Source organism: Lathamus discolor, chromosome 1, assembly GCF_037157495.1.
Source record: "Lathamus discolor isolate bLatDis1 chromosome 1, bLatDis1.hap1, whole genome shotgun sequence".
Classification (NCBI taxonomy): Eukaryota; Metazoa; Chordata; class Aves; order Psittaciformes; family Psittacidae; genus Lathamus; species Lathamus discolor.
In genome coordinates, this window is record NC_088884.1 from 67797633 (window position 1) to 67814289 (window position 16657).

Consider the following 16657-nt stretch of genomic DNA (forward strand, 5'->3'; position numbering starts at 1 on the left):
GGAGGGCTTTCCCGCATCCCCGCCCACTGAGCTCTGGCACCGCCCCCTCGCCGAGCCCCACCCCCGGCCGGAACCGCGGCGCTGCATAACGGCGCAGTGACGGGGCAGCCCGGCTGGCTGCCGGCTGTCGCGCATGCGCAGAGGCCGTGTCGCCCTTTCCGTTCCGCCTGTCAGCTCACCGTTGGTGCCAGCTCACCGTTGGTGTCGCCGCACCCGGGACCGGTGGTGGTGGCGGCGGCGGCGGGACCGGTACGGGGGCCGCTTTTACCCGTTCCGTTCCGCTTCTTGGTACCCGGCGGGGCGGCAGGTGTCTGTAAGGGCTCCCGGTGCCGCCCGGCAGCCGTGCCCGCGCCCCCATGGAGGAGCCGCTGGCCCTGCATCCCGTGAAGCTCTATGTGTACGACCTGTCCAAGGGCATGGCCCGGCGCCTCAGCCCCCTCATGCTGGGTAAGAGCACGGCGGGGGCACCGGCACTGCCCCCCTCCGCGAAGGGCCCGGCCCGGGCCTCCCCTCCCGCTGCCGCCTCAGGAGGGTCGTGTCCTCTCACCCACCGCTGCGGTCCGGACGGGAAACGGCCGAAATTACCCACTGCAGCCCCGGGCGTGGCTTGACCCGTCCCGGTACCGCTCTCCCGAGGGAATGGCCCGCCGGGAAGGGCTCTCTTGGGGGTGGGTAGCGGGCACTGAGGTGCGGCCGTGGCCGGTGCCTGAAGCACGGCTTAGGGGTGCGAGGGCCTTGCTTGGGGGCTCGGTGTGGGAGGGTTAGCTGCAGCATCGCTATCTCCATTGTCAGCGGGACCAGCTTTGTCAGTAAGGCAGGTCCAGGTGAACAGGGTCCGGGCACTTTTCCGCCATCTGTCATTGGCATGATTTACTAAAGGCTAATTAAAAGTATTACTTAGCCCCTGAAGTGAGGGAAAGCTCAGTTCATGACACCCCAACTGCTGTGACACCTTGGCAGGAAGGCTGAGCTGGAAGAAGGCCTGCTGCTGTTCTCAAGGTTATTGAGTTCGTGTTGTGGTGAGATTATGGACTGGGTTGGGCATTGCATGGCTGTGATGTTCAGCAAGACACCTTCTCCTTCCAGAGAGTTGGTAGGAGCTTGTTGTGTGGCTTATCAAGTATGTGTGTATTTCCAGCTGAACCTTGGACTGGGGACATGAAAAAAACACAGGTTTTGCTTGAAGTTTTGGAAGCATGAATTAGGAGCGGAACAAGAAAGTGGTTTGTACCTGTTACATGTAGGCACTGGCCCATATCAGACCAGCAGTCTGTGTGAAATGAGACTTCTCAACAGGCACAGTGTCTGAACAGATGGCTCTGTGTAATCTTGGTTTACAGTTTGTTGGCATTCACTTCACTCATCTTTACTAAGAGGAGGTTCTGTGCCTCCTGCAGGCTTAAAATCAAAGTCCAAATGATTCTTAGTGTGACTTTTCCTACATGGCAATGATAGGCTTGCAAAGTTGAGAAGATAATGTTGTGGAGATTGAATGAGATGTGCTCTGTTAGCCATACAGCAACAAAGCTGTGGAAGATGGGTGCTTCCTGTACTGGTTAACCTCAAAACATTCTGTGTGGTCACTCAGTTCTGTTGCAGCCCTCAGGGAAGTAATTTTTCACTTGTTAATTCACAATAGCCATGTTTTATCTTGTGCTAGGAGTTACATGGCTTAAGATACAAATTACGTGTGCGTATGATTTACCCGTGTTTGAGGTGGGCAGATTTTTACCACTCTTATTTCGACATGTTGATCCAAGTGAACACTTATACAGAAATAGGTTGTCACTATGTGCATCTCCATGCCAGTCTTCACACAGGTCTCTCTTCTTACACACAAACTCCATGTTGGGATCTTTTAGCTTTCTGAATTTCTACATAAAAACACTTAGTGCACAACTTCATTTTTTATGCTATCCGAACAGCAATTTCAAAACCTTGTGCTTGTGATTCAAGTTGGTACTAAATTTCGAGGAGTCTGAGTAATGAAAAGGAAAACTTACAAAGCTGAGCACACCTCTTGGCAGCATGGGAAGTGTCACTCATACTGCCCAGTAACCAGCTGAGCTCAGACGTGTTCATGGAGCAGGGCCAACAACGCCTATGTGGTCACAGTGACAGTGCAGCCTGTGGAATGCTTGTGGTAATGTGGATCCAGCAACTGAATTGTCTGTAAAACAAATCATTGTTTGTTCCTTTTTTCCTTCAAGTTAAGGCTCTTACATGGTTTACATCCAGCTCTTTCATATCTCCAGATTATTTTAGATACCTCCCGAAGAGCAAAGTGATGGAATGTTCCACTTGCCTTCTTTTTCTTGAAGAACAGCAAAAACTGTTGCTACTTCTCTGTACATCAACTTTGAGATGGACAATAGCTACTTTTTTTTTTTTGCCAGTGATGTCCATAAATTGTACTTCATCAGAAAAAGTCACAAATTGAAGAGGAGAGGATTTCTTAGATAATTTAGTGCCATATATTTGTCATCTGTACTTCAAGTATTCTTCCCGTAGATGCTGTGTTTTATTGAAACAGTGCTTTAGCTTTGAGTGATAATTCTGTAACATCACCTATACAGAAATACATATGATTTAGAAAGAAGAAACAAATACAATAATTGATTGTGTTAAAAGCAATTCCTAGTGTGCTCAAAAATAGCTCAGATCCCACTGCCAGAGTGGGATGCGTCCCTTCTTATGGTGCTGACCGCTGCAAGAGCATCACCACATGATATCTTGAGTCGTGCTAATAGGATCCAGAGGTATTATGGATTATATCAATACAGCATTCAAGGATCAGCTCTCACTACTAAATGTCGTCCTAACTTTTTCAGTATCAGTTCCCTTCGTTGTTGTTGAATGATGAACCTAGAAGGCAGGCGTGACACAGTCATGCCCTTGGGCACGTCTTCACTTTTTGTTGTTCCTACTTTTTTGTGAGATTCTTGTCTTTCTCTGTGAATATTTCTGTTCTAAAGCATACATGACCAAATATTGCAGTTCGATCGCCTTTGAGATCAGAAGTGGCGTGTTTAATTTTTGTGTTCTGTTTCTCTACATGCATCTTCTCTACAGGTACTGTTCCCTCTCCACCATTCTCAGTCTGAGAGACTATGTTTGTCTGTCCACCTACATGATCTAAAAATAGTAAATGTTAACCCGAGTGCAGTGAAATTTCTGTTTTCAAGACAGAAAATATAGTCCACCTGATTATTCTGTGGAGGGTAGAGAGGAAGACAGAGTAGTTCAGCTTGCAGTGCTGATTTTGACGTAGATGTACAAAAAGGCAGAGAAATCTTTAAGGAAGATTAAAATTCTGTTGCATCATGGGCCTAAAGGCAAATGTCTTGCGCCTCCCAAAGTTCTCCTGTCCTATAACAGCGCTTATTGCTCATGTGACTCAAAGAATGGGCAGGACCTTAGTTTACTGTAGCATCTTTGGATGAGGGTAGTATAAATTAATGATCAGTTAACTTGGCAGTATGTGTTGGTTGAAATGTAAGTGGTGAATTCAGCTGTAGGGACTTAACAGCCCAGAAGGGATCGTGGCAAGAGGTACCTGCTAAAAGGAGGTTCCTTCTGCTTTGTTCCTTTTTTCCAGACCCAGTACATCACTCTGCCTGTCTTCCACCCTTTCTGAAGAGTTTTGAATTGCTTCAATGTGAGATTCCATCAGAGCATTTGCTAGGGATTTCATTAAAATCAAGTGCATTTTCTTCCCGCAGTCTAGCCTACTTCTTGATCTCTCTAGGCATCTCAAGGAGATGGGAACTGAAGCAGGCTCCTCCCTCTGCATTAGGCTGTCAGGTATTTTTGCTTCAGTTGAGAGCCCTGGGTAGCACATAGGAGAAAGTGCTTGGCTAATTCAGACAATTTTCACTTGAAAAGGGCAGGAATCGTAATGGATTTGCCTCAGGAAATTACAACAGTATGCAAAGCAATGCACTGTTATAATTTGGTCAGCCAGTGGGCATTTCATTGCTTCCAGTTCCACGGGAAAATAGTTCACTGCTTTTTGGGGTGGCTTGCATATCCATTGCAGGGCATAGATACGTTGTTAAAAATTACTACGCTTCCCGTTATTTCTTTATTTTGCAGCTCAGGAACTGGTGGTGTTCTTGGGCTTGAGGGATGGATGGGTGGCCCATCTCCCTATCTAATTCCTTCATGTCTCAGAACTCTTCTGCCCTTGAGTCTAATAATTTGAATGAATATACAAACAGCACTTTTCATTGGGCATTTAAAATGCACAGGAATAAAATACATTGTGTGGCCCTCAAGATTAAGAAATTAACTGTGCCAGTAAAATAGATTGGCGAGCATCTAATCTTCCTTCTGCTTAGCCTTCCAGATAAATCCAAGCCTGGAAGTAATTCCGTTTGATTGTATCCTAAAATTATATAGGCTTGCTTGCCTCTTTCAAAATACCCTCTTATCCTAACAGTGACAATCTCCTGAATCGGTTGTACAACAAACAGTTCTAACTACTTTGTTGTCCACATTCCTGTGACTAAGCTGAGGGTCCTGGAATTGTTTAATGCATTTGAATGTTGTATTTGTCTCTAGGTTTCTGGCTCACGTAAGCACCTTGAAAGTATTTGAGCTGTGGCTGTTTCTAAAGTAAGATAACAGCAAATGCAAAAAAACAAAACCCCAAACTTGTTTACTTGCCAGATGATATTCTGTCTCATTCAAACAAACTGAATCTTTGAGATGCTGAAGCACACAGATCTATGCTAAGTTGGCATCCCCTCCTGAGTTCTACTATTTTCAGATGAGATCCATCTAAGCACATCAGGCATTTAAAAAAACCTAAAGATCAAGTATGTGATGAGGTTTCCAAAGCCTGACAAGCTATCGTAGAATCATAGAATAGTTAGGGTTGGAAAGGACCTGAAGATCATCTAGTTCCAACCCCACTGCCATGGGCAGGGACACCTCACCATTGTGTGGAATGGTTTAGTGTGAGGTGTCCCTGCCCTTCTTGAAAATGGGGGTTATATTTCCCTTTTTCCAGTTGTTGGGAACTTCACCTGACTGCCATGATTTTTCAAATACGATGGCCAGTGGCTTAGCAACTTCATTTGCCAGCTGCTTCAGGACCCGCGGATGGATTCCATCAGGTCCCACAGACTCGTGCGCGTTCAGATTTTTTATCATCACAAACAGGTGTACCACAATAACCTTCATGTCCATGTTTGTGGTCCGTGAGAAACACAAGGTAGCTCAACTTGATTTAGCTCGTAATGTAAGCACATCAAATTAAACTGAATTGCTTCACATTTACTTCAGGCTGAGCTTGCACTTGTGGGACAGCCGAAACCTGGTAACTTGACCCTCTGCATTAATTGCTGTATGATTAAGTGTGTACATCTAAATTTGCAACATCATTTCCTGCTCCACAGCCTTCTGGAAATATTTATTGTGATAATATTGTGACTATCACAATATTCACATATTGTGATGATATGTGAAATATCTGAAGTCTTTAATTATCTTGCTGTTTCTGTTTTACCTGGATAAACAGGAGATGCCCAAAAGAGTATCATTCCATCATTCAGTGGAACAGTGATATGGAACAATACATTCCTGTTGCATATTATATGCATGTGGATCATTTGGATTAGCTTTGCTGTAGCTATTGAGTGAAGAGTAATGTCTGCAATTTAAAGGCTTTTGCAGCTCTAATCAAAATTACTGGGGAATCAGATTTTTCTATGTAGTTACAGACAGCCTCAGCTTGCAAGTAAATGTGTTGCAGCAATAAGCATGAAATGTGATGATGTCTGCCAGTACCCCAGATGGCATTTGCAATCCCTTCCTCTAGAGTGCTCAATTGTCTACGGGATGTAAGCTCTGTTGCACTGCAGGATTAGGTGGGGAGACTCCCTGAAAAGCTTGACCTTCTGTTTTTTCAAGCTAGATAGTGCTGCCAGAAGTTTTATTGGAAAGTGTCACTGCAAGGGGTGGATACAACTTGTGCCGTAGCACTACTGCAGCAATACTGTACTCATGCTCTCATTTGGGCAGCTGTCTGTGGAAACAGAACGGTGCTGACCCTCACTTGGTCATGCTGTTGGGGCTTGTGTTGTGTATCGAGCCTTCAGAGGCTGCAACGTATTTTGTATACAGTGGACAATGCGCAGCAGAAGGCAAAGACTTCTTAGTGCAGGCTGCCCTGATGGCTTTACATGAGCTTGTCAGGAGTGGCATTGTGAGCTGTCCCTCTTCTGTGCAATGTCAGTTTGAGAGAAGGGTGAGAAGAGTAACACAGGAGGATCACCAACAGAGACAAAACTTCAGGAGGAAGATGGTGGTGGAGGTGAAGGTCTGTATAGAACCTCTTACATGATGTAGCAGACAAACATTGAGATTCTTGCTGAGCAGCAGAAAGGGAGCTGCCCAGCTTCCTCAGAAGCCGGTGGCCATTGACTGATTCCTGTCAGTCAGTTTAGGGTTGAGATGACAAGAGTCAGCTGTGTAGTGTAAGAAACTGCACAGAATACCAAAAGTTCTTGGTCTTAGATGTCTCTTGGTGGTGTGTATGGGGTGAATAATGGCAGGTTTCTTAGGCATGGGATTCCCCAATGTCATTGGAGAGGCGTGCACTGCCTCTGACCAAGCACAGTCCACTGGTGGTAGAAAGGGATTTTGTTTTGCCTGCAGCAGGCTGAGGACCTGCTGTGGATACTTTATTGTCATCAGTGCTGCAGATCTGGCATGTGTTTTATGCAGTGATGGCCTGGTTAATGTCTTACAGGAGCCAAGCAAAAAGAGCAGGTCAGCAGCTCTATTAAGATCATCAAACCAGTGCTTGGCACAAACTGACCTAGCTGAGCAGCCTCAGACAGACATGTCTTGTGAAGACAGGCAACTTCACTTGCCAAGAGCTGTGCTGTTATTGCCCTGGCAGTTGCTGCCTCTTGTTGGCTACAGATTTTATGTGTAGCGGCCAGAGAGGAGCCCCCAAGGTTGGACTGCAATCTAACGCAAAGTCTCTTTCCTGAATTCTGCTGGGGTTTTGTTCATGCAATCAGAGAATTGCAGTGGTGGAAAAGGACCTCTGGAAGTCCTGCTCAAAGTATATCCGGTGGGAGCAGATTCTTCAGGCCCCTGAGCAGCTGACTTCCGAGTATCTCCACACTGGAAATCACACCTGCATTCTGATCCCTGCCCCGGGGTTTGATGACCTTCATGGTATTTTTTTTTTCTATCCTCTTACCTAGTTCTGAATTTCCCTTTTTCCAGCTAGCACCTTTTGCCTTTCACCTCTGAGTAGAACAAAGCGCCCTTTCCTCCATACGCATTAGATTGTTGTAGACAGCAATAAGGACTCTTGGCCTTCTCTTCTTGAGGCTGAACAGACCAGTTCTCTCAGCTGCTGTTCCGTTCAGCAAGTGCTCCAGCGCAGTATATCAGTGTCTTAAAAATGGGGAGACCTGAAAGTAGACATGGCATTCCAGATGTGGTCTCACAAGTGTCAAATATGGGTAGTCACTCCCCTTGAGCTGCTGGCTGCAGCCTGGCTAGAGCAGCCCAGTGTGTGGTAGCCTTTGCTGCAATGACCTTTTCAAGTAGGTGCTGTGATTGCATGAGCAAGTTCTCAGCAGCACCTGTGCCATTGTCAGCATCTACTAGAACTCTTTCACCTGCACACGGATCTAGGTGCAAAGTGGCAGCTTTCTGGAAAGCCTTTCATCATTGTTTGCTGGAAATGAGGGTGAAAGTAAATATGAAGATGTTCTTTTTCCATTTAGCATGCAAAAGGACAAATACAATTCTAGTATGTGCTGCCTTTGAAATGGTTTGTTTCTCTGCCCTGAAGGGTAAAGTTCAAGTTCTAGTGTTTTATTTTGAATAAATATGTAATAATCTATTAACAGATATGGAGAACACTATGCGAAGGTCTCCTGGTAGAGCCTATCATAGGCCAGCTGCTAAAGTTAAGGCAGTGCACTATACCCTGTCTGCATGTTGCTAATGAGCCTGCAGTGCCACTGGTGTCTGGCAGCTCTATAGCACAAGGCAAAAGCTCTGATAGGGAAGGTGTGGAACAAGGGACCAGAGGATGGAGGAGGAGAACAGCATGGGGCACACTGAAGGGGCAGCAAATGCTCCTGAGATGTTGTAACACACACTTTGCTTCTCTCATCATTGCTACTATCTTTTGGCCTTCATCCTACTCCATGCCTACATTTCTGTGAGGTGGATGACAAGGAATATGCTTGCTGCCTGGCTGTAATCCATGGTAGTGACAAATCAGTCCACCTACTTCAGAACTGTGTGTGCTTGCTTCTACTGTTGTCTCTATTGTCACAACAGCCTTTTCCCTGCCAGTGCTCTTCTACGACCCTCATCTGAAGCAGGTATCTCGCTCTGTGCTTTTGTTTATTCCTTACTTGGACACACAAACATCCTTTTCTCCGAACTCTCGAAGGATTATCCTCATCAGTTATCCTCATCAATAAAAATCCTTTTTTTTTTTTTTTTTTAACTCGGTCCTGATGATGAATGAAAGTTGGTTTTGCCCAAGAGAAAGAACTCACAAAGAACTACTGCTGCTTTGAAGTAGCATGCTCACTCCTGGCAATCCCAGACCCAAGCAGCCCTGTGGAGGAGTAAGAGGATAAATATCCCAAACCCCTCTGCCTATAGAAAGGGGAAAACAGTGCCTTTGCCTCCCTGTGGGTTGTTGGTGCCGTGGTACTGATGTAAGTGCCATGACTGGAGAATATCTTTCCACAGGACAAGTGGAACTAGTACAGCACAGCCTATCACTGCTAGCACACCAGGTATCTTGGAAGAAGCTGGACACCAACAGAAGAGTGGCCTCTTCAAGTTTCAGCAGAGAAGCCAAGACTTCAGTTTATGATAGTTAAAATAATTGAGCCTAGAGCAATAACAGCTGGTGATCCTTTGAAGAGAGGTTTGATCCTGAGATCCTACCATGAACACAGAGTTTTAGGATTCCCACTTCTAGGGAACTAGAAATGCATTTCAGAAGACACAATGGTGTCAGCTTAGTGGTGCCTGAAGCAAGTCTTAGCTGCTGTGTTCTACAAAACACACAATTTGTATAAATTTCAACTCTGCACTCCTCCCCACCTGACCGCACTTAAACTGGTAATTCTAAGGGGCAGGGGAGGGAAAGAAAAGGAGGAAATCGTGGCATAGAGTAGAGAGACTTTGACCACAGATCATATGTTCGAGTCAGATCTCTCTTCGCTGGCTGAAAATACTCTGTGCTGGCTAACTGCCTGCCATTATGAAATATGTGTAAAATTCAACTCTTCTGTTCCTGACTGAAGGCGCTAATCTGAGGAAAAGTGGTTTTTTCTTGTTCTGTAGATAAAAGCCTAAGAAAGGTAAGCATTGGCAGGGTAGGATGGCATTGCCACCTCTGCTTACAGGAGGAAGAAAGTATAGCCCTAGTGTGGACCGGGTAGTTAAGTTGAAAGAAAGACATTCTGTTTCTTTAGAAGAAGCTGTGGGATGAAATCTTTGGCATTATTGTCATGGTGAAGTAATAAGTATAGTTCTTATGTGATTGACAGGCTGTAGGCTGAAATCTGGAAAATATGTTGCTAATAACTCTTCTTTTCTCTGCATACAGGGAAACAGCTGGATGGCATATGGTAAGTGACTAGATTTAAATCGCATAATGCACGTTGAACACTGTCGTATAGGAAGTATTTTCAGTATGAGATTATGTGTGCTTCAGATCTTAAGAACACTTTGGTGCTGAAGAGAGACCAAGGCACTTTTGCTTCCTGAATACAGATTGACAGTAAGATGACATACAGTAGGGTGCTGGTTGAACTTCTCCATCCAAAGCTCAGTGGGCCCCATGAAAAAAATTGTTGGTAGTAGTTGTTGCATTTTAATGCACTTGTACGCTCTTTCAAGGGTAGGATATTGTCTTTGGCCCAAGCACTTTTAGGTGGGAAGAAGGTATTACAAAATCAGGCATTCTGGCACATAAAAGCAGTGGCTACATTTTGTTACAAAAGACACTTCAATTTGCTGTCTTTCATATCAAGAGGGTGGTTGCTGGTGGGTTTGGGGTTTGGGGTTTTTTTTGTTTGAGTTGTGGGGGTTTTTTCTTAAGGCAAACACATGTTCCCAAAGCGCCCATTTTCCTCTCTATTGATCCGTCTCCAGTGACTGATCTTCTCCATCAGTGTCTGTCAGACCTGCACTTCTGTCAGTGTGGTAGCAGGGATAGCTCTGTCTCTCCATCTCTGTGAATTTACCCTCAGCCCTTTAGCTGAAAGAGGCTGCTGGAGATCTCATGCTGGTGGGGAAGTTCCCTTCTTCCTATGCTCCTTCATGCTGGAGCACGTAACTACGCCTATTCTTTCCCAGTCACTTACAGTATTACAATAGGCTTGATAATCACTGCTTCTGTATCCATTCATGTCCCAGCAGATCACAACACATTGACTTTTTTTTCAGTTGTTCACTTCATATTGTCTTTGAGCACATAAATTTGCCAGTGATTTATATGCTAGGTTAAATATTTCCTTTGTTTCACCTGTGCTTTCATACTCTGTGGCAGGCACACCTCCATAATAGTCCATAAGGATGAGTTCTTCTATGGCAGTGGAGGAATCTCCAGCTGCGCACCTGTAAGTTAAACTTCTGTTTGTGATAATTTTGTGATACGGTTACCTGATCAAAATTGCTTGTGACACTGTCTTCTAAGAAAGCAGCAGGAGGCTTTTGAATGCAGCCACATACTGCTGCTTGCCATGGATTCCCAGGGCATCTGAGGAAAAGGGAGCATGGACAGCAGGTTTAAGCCCAACTAAATACAGGCTGGGAGTTGCTTCTGCTGAGAGAATCTGTCTGTCCACAACAACTTCTGCAGCTGCATTGCTGGGGTGATGCCTTGTCAAATTCTGAATCAGGGGCATTTATGTGCTGACATGGCAACGCAAGATCCTTTTTAAACCTTAAATAATAAAATCATGAAGCTTTGACAGACTTTTCTCCTCTTGGAGAGGCAAAACTGGTGGACCATTCTTCTAAAGCAGAATTTTGCCATAGCCTACAGCTTTCAGCATCAAGAGCCAAGTATACGAGATGAAATGTAAGTTGCATCCTGCATACTTCTCGGTGAATGAGAAGTAACATGCAACTTACATGCTCCCAAACATGAAGTAACATGCTCCCATAACAGGGGAGGCCAGCAGGGCTTTTTGCTTAACAAATATACCTAAAGTACTTTCTTTTGTGCCTGGACAAGCCACAACAGCTCTAGTCAGTAGGGTTCTTCCAAGTAATTCAGTCTGTCCATTTAACATTGTCTTCTGGCTGTTAATTTTTACAGGGAGGGACACTCCTTGGACCTCCAGACACAGTTGTTGACCTGGGGAACACTGAAGTCACAGAAGAAATTTTTTTGGAGTATCTTTCCTCACTGGGGGAATCTATGTTCCGGTACGTAGCAGCTTGTACTGTAAAATCAACCAGAAAAGCCTTTAGGGAAAGGGGTGCAGAGTGGAGGAAGATATTATGAAACCGATCCTGCTTACAAAGCTCTGTCTGCTAAGTGTATTATTTGGTACTTTCCGACTGTGAGACCGCATCTGATGCACTGATACACGGGAGCTACTGGCTAGGCAACTCGCTAGTGTGCCAGCCTTGAGCTAGGTTGAGAAAGCGTTGTTGCCAGCAAGTCTTTCATGCTGCTTTTTTGTCAAATGGAACAATGCCTGAAATGCCTTTGAAAGAATCACCAGGGAAAATGAAGGCACTATATGAAATATTTCAGTAAATAGTGCTTTGCCCCATGAGTCATAGGTAAAGTGTTGTATTAAAGCTGCCAACTTTCATATGAGTAAAATCAAGGCCTTGACTGTTAAAGAGTCTAGTCTAATCACAAGAATGGGAAAGTAGCATTCAGTGTTCTGGCTGTATTTCAATGTCAGTAATTCCTGTGATTTCTCATTATTCCTTCTGTGGTTTTAATTGAAGAACACTGACCTCACTTACCCTCCAAAAAACATTGTATAAAGTCAGTGATGCAGAGATGCCATTTTCCTCCGATTCAATTGAATTTGAAGGTGAATTGATGTCTCTATTTGCCTCAGAATTCGTTGTGGGGAAAAAGTGCTAATACAACATGAAGTTCCTCATTAGGGGTTGAAGATTTTCTGCTTGTTAGATTTATTGCTGACTCTGTATTTTTATGTTTCAATTCCTTTCCTGTGGCACAGAGGAGAATCTTACAACCTCTTTGAACATAACTGCAACACCTTCAGTAACGAAGTGGCACAGTTCCTGACAGGAAAAAAAATCCCATCCTACATCACTGACCTTCCAGCTGAAGTTCTTGCCACGTGAGTATGCATGCTGCTCCTCTCCATAGTGTATTGTTTCATGCCAGTGCTTACAAATTTGACAGGGATCAGCATAAGATTAAGGAGAGGATGCTGTTTGCTTTACTTGAACACTTACAACACTGTACAACAGGTGCTGACTTTTAACTTACTCGAGTTATTTTGCAATGGTCTCTTAAATGTCACCAGGCAGGGAAAAATTCGTTTTAAAATTAACATTGCAGTTTTAAAGCTAGGACTGGATGGAAAAAGAGGAAATGAAGAATTCCTGCTTGGTAGTTCAGCTCAGCTTCTTTTTCCTCTTAATTCTCAGATAGTGAGGATCCCAGTGGGGTGGTTTGAGCTCCATCATATAGGTCCTATTTCTCATAACAGTGGTATACCACATTTTTGGGGAGACACACGTTGTCTATCCTGGGCTCTTATTGCTTCATGTGTTTCAAAATCAAATGAAGTCTGTAACTGAGTGAGTCATACTGAAAGATAAACCAGCTTTATCTTTCAGTGTTGCAGTGCTACAGATTGCAACAGCAATTGTTGTATGAGTGTTGAACCATTGTGTTATGAGGGAGCTAGAGGGTATTCTAGCAGTGTTTAACATTGATATGGTACTTAACAGAGCATAGCAGTTGCATAACAGGGCTTTCATTCACACACTTAAGTAGAATGAATTACTAAAAGCCAATTTCAGACACAGTATTACCACATTAGCAACCTGGGCATGTTAGGACTCGGAACTAGCTTATATAAAATCATGTTTGAGATTCTCAGTTATTGAATAGTGAACTCTCTCTAACTGGTTAAATTTACTTCAGTTTGTAATGGAAGTCTGTTCTTCAGATTTGCTCAGAAGCAGTGTTAGTTTGATTGCGCTCTAGGAAGTGAGTGCACTTCAGTAGTAAACGGGAAAAGTTTTCCATCAAGAGATGATTATTGAGGTGTTTATTTCTTTACCTTCTCAGACCTTTTGGACAAGCTTTAAGGCCCCTCCTGGACTCCATCCAGATCCAGCCACCTGGAGGAAATACCTTCAGCAGACATAATGGACAGAGCTAACAGGAGTGACCCAGTGTGCTCAGCCTCACCAGGCCTCTTCCTTTTTAAACATCAATATACCAGATTTCTATTTTATAATTTCTCATCTGAATTAACTCTACCGAAGTTACAAGACAAGTTTTAAAATTTCCTAGGGAGAGGATTTATCAGGGTGCATGTAAGCCAATGCTACCAAAAAGATTGCCATAATTTCTAATAATATTATACTAATTTATAAAGGCTGTCTTGTCCAAGTAGGATGACATTTTCTAAGTAACTCCTGTGATGGTAAGTGGGAATTCATTCCATGAGCATTCAAGAGCCCATTACACAATTTGGAGTAAATAAGGGATGTCGTGGCTGTCCCTTGCAGGCTTGCATCTTTCTCCTGTCATTGCCTATATTATGGGGGTATTTGCTGAAGTCTGTAGCGAAAAGGCAAAGGAGCTACTGGTAGCCTAGGAAGTAAAGGTATCCCAGGATTAGTCTTCTGCATGTTTCATTGATATTATGTTGTTTGCTCAAGGGAAAAGCTGAACTCATCTGATTTGAATGTTTGCAGTGGCACAGCTGTGTGGGAAAGGTGATCAAGCTGAACTGTGTGTCTGTGTCATGCTCAAGTTGAAACCTTCAGTGGAATGAGCTGTGTGGGGAAGGGAGTTACCAAGCGCCTTGTAGCGCTAGATCCAAGAGTTATGGGGTGGAACCAGTTGACAGAACAGAATATCATGATTTCAGGTGAAAGTAAAATGGAGTGAAAGGTTTCCTTTTCTGGTATGTAGGATTACTGGCAGATAGTTAACCTTATTAACTATTTACCTTTGTGTAAGAGCTGTTCTGTTTGGCTTTGAGTTTGTTTTTTCTTACCAAACCAGAGTTACAGTACAGCAAGGCAGGAACAGCATGACAACTGCATGATAATATAAGGTGGACCAATTCTGCCTTCAGTATCTGGTTGCAGACACAATAGGAAGTCAGTTTTCCTTGATATTGCTGTCCTTTCCAAAGCAGTCACACACATAACTGAGAGGGCTCTGCTTGAGTGTAAGAGAAATTAGGTGGTAGGTCTCCCCAGATGTAAAGAAAATGAGGAAGAGTAAAATCAAGCTCTTCTACGAAACAATTGAGTTTATTGGGATACATGCAGAAGCAGCTCTGTCCTTAGATTGACATTAGATTGTATCAATACTGCTTCTTTTCTAGTTTAAGATTCTTACAGCTTTGCAACTATTTGCAGTGGAAAACGATTGGGGGAATGAAAGAATAGGCACACTTTCTTTTCATGCATTTATATACACTATTTTCATGAGCAGTTTTATAGCAGTTGCATTTAGGAAGGAACAGAAGAAAGACTCAGACAAACCCCGAAACGTTGCTGATGCTCCAGAAATGGAGATTGCACGTCCCAGATGCCACTGAAAAAGCATCTATGCAAATGTATAGCTCTTTGTCCAGTGCTTTGTTGTGAAAAGTATTGCTGCAAGTTCAGTCCTGGATCTCAGACTTGCTGCACTGGAAGCTTCCCGCATACCTGAAGGGAGATGTCTTTGCTGGGCTCTTTTCTCCCAGAATAATACAGTATAAGTTTCTCACACTGTTACTCAGTGTGGACTATAATGGTTCATATTTTTGAGGGAATGGAATGGAGGAAAACTGCAGTTTAGTTACTCTGTCAAAGACTTCTTGCCCTGCACCTTGTGCACTTGCTACACAAGTGGGAGTGGGGTATTTTGAGTCCATTCTGCAGTTTTGTGTGTACCTGCTCTCAGTGCACCACAGTGGCCCCTGCAGCCACAAAGTGCTGTAGCATGTTAGAGGTCCTGGAGCTTCCTCAGTTGAACAGGTATACTCCACCTGATACAGTCTGGCCCAACATCTAGGTATGTAGTGTGGTACCTGCAAGCAGCATAGCTGTGGTTGCTTGTCTTTCAGCAAACTATCGCTTCAGGTGCAGCTGCTTTCAGTGGAAGCACTGGTGCCACAGCTTCTGCTCCACACTCTTGCACAATGAGGATATCCCCTGTATGCTCACCATTGTAGAGGTCCTGAGCCTGGTTTCTGCTTTGGCTGCCTACTTGAGGACTTTTTACATCCCTTTGGAAGGCAGGAAAGAACAGTTCACCCCATGCATTTTGCCATCTGCCTTTTCCCCTCCTGAGCAGCCCCTTTGCAGAAGAGATGTTGCTGCTACTTTAAGGTCACTGGGTAAAATTTCCCTCGGCCATACACTGTTTGCGATAGCCAAGGAGCTCCTAGAGGGTCCCCCGGGCTGGGGACCTGCTCTGTGTTTCGTGGCAAAAGAACTGTAGGAGGGAATCCTGTTTGGTTGGTCTTACTGGGTAACGAGACCCTTGTACCCTGTAGGCCTCTTGGGAAACCCATTTTCCTCAAAGATGGTTATGTGCAAATTGCAGGACTGTGGCCCCACTGTTCCACCCAGAGATACACAAACTAGACTGAGAGGTGTATGTAAGTGTTATATAGGTGACAAACTTCAGCCAGCTGATTGACAAAGGGGTGGGGAAACTGAGCTCCTGAAAGGGAACAGAGCCTTTTTTCCCCACACACACACTTACTCTTCTGTCTTGTATTGTTGGGGTTCCCTGTGCCATTTTAAAAATGTTAATAATGTCTTTAGACAGGAAGTGATGTTTTGATTTATTTGTGGTTTTTTTCTATTACAATAAAAATAAATACAGCAGCAGGTTTTCCTGTTCGAATATGTGTGTCCATGCAGCTGCCCAGCAAATGCAGCAGAAGTCATCATTGTCTTCACTCTGGTCCCATCTAGGAAGCACAGGATGCGAAACTGCCCAAGCCGTTTGTGCTAAGTACTGCTACTGGACATGGTTGCTAGTGCCCTTAGCTAAAACTGGTTGTAGGCAATATTTTTCCTTCTGTAAGCACTGTGATATCAAGACCTCACTCCTGAGGCTTGTCACAGCTTGGATGAGGTGAATGAAGGCTGGACAGCAGGTGTTCCATCAGCATAGGTTTTGTGCAGCCCTTGCTCATCTAAGCATGCAGGAATGAAACATCTAATATCTGCTGTTGAAGCCCAGCAGAGTTTAAACACAGGAAATGGCTCCAAGCTTTTCCTGATTGTCTTACGTTACTACTTTCAAAAAGAAGAAAACAGCTTTAAGAAGCAGGCTTCATACCTGGGTTCCTCTGAAGCTGCAGAGGGGTTATTGGTGAGGGTTATGTAGCATCGCACTATTAAGGAGCAGGGGAGATACCTGGCTCTGGGGAAGAAATGAGTTCTGTTTGGTTTGGTCTTC

General features: G+C 44.3%; 1 protein-coding gene across 1 annotated transcript; it reads left to right on the top strand.

Moving 5' to 3' along the window:
• The first annotated feature begins 264 nt into the window (after positions 1 to 264).
• Positions 265 to 16077, top strand: DESI1 (desumoylating isopeptidase 1). Its single transcript, XM_065677129.1, has 6 exons — positions 265 to 447; positions 9611 to 9632; positions 10556 to 10625; positions 11330 to 11439; positions 12219 to 12341; positions 13304 to 16077. The coding sequence occupies exons 1-6, from the start codon at positions 357 to 359 to the stop codon at positions 13395 to 13397; spliced, it is 510 nt and encodes a 169-aa protein (XP_065533201.1). The 5' UTR covers positions 265 to 356; the 3' UTR covers positions 13398 to 16077.
• The last annotated feature ends 580 nt before the right edge of the window (positions 16078 to 16657 follow it).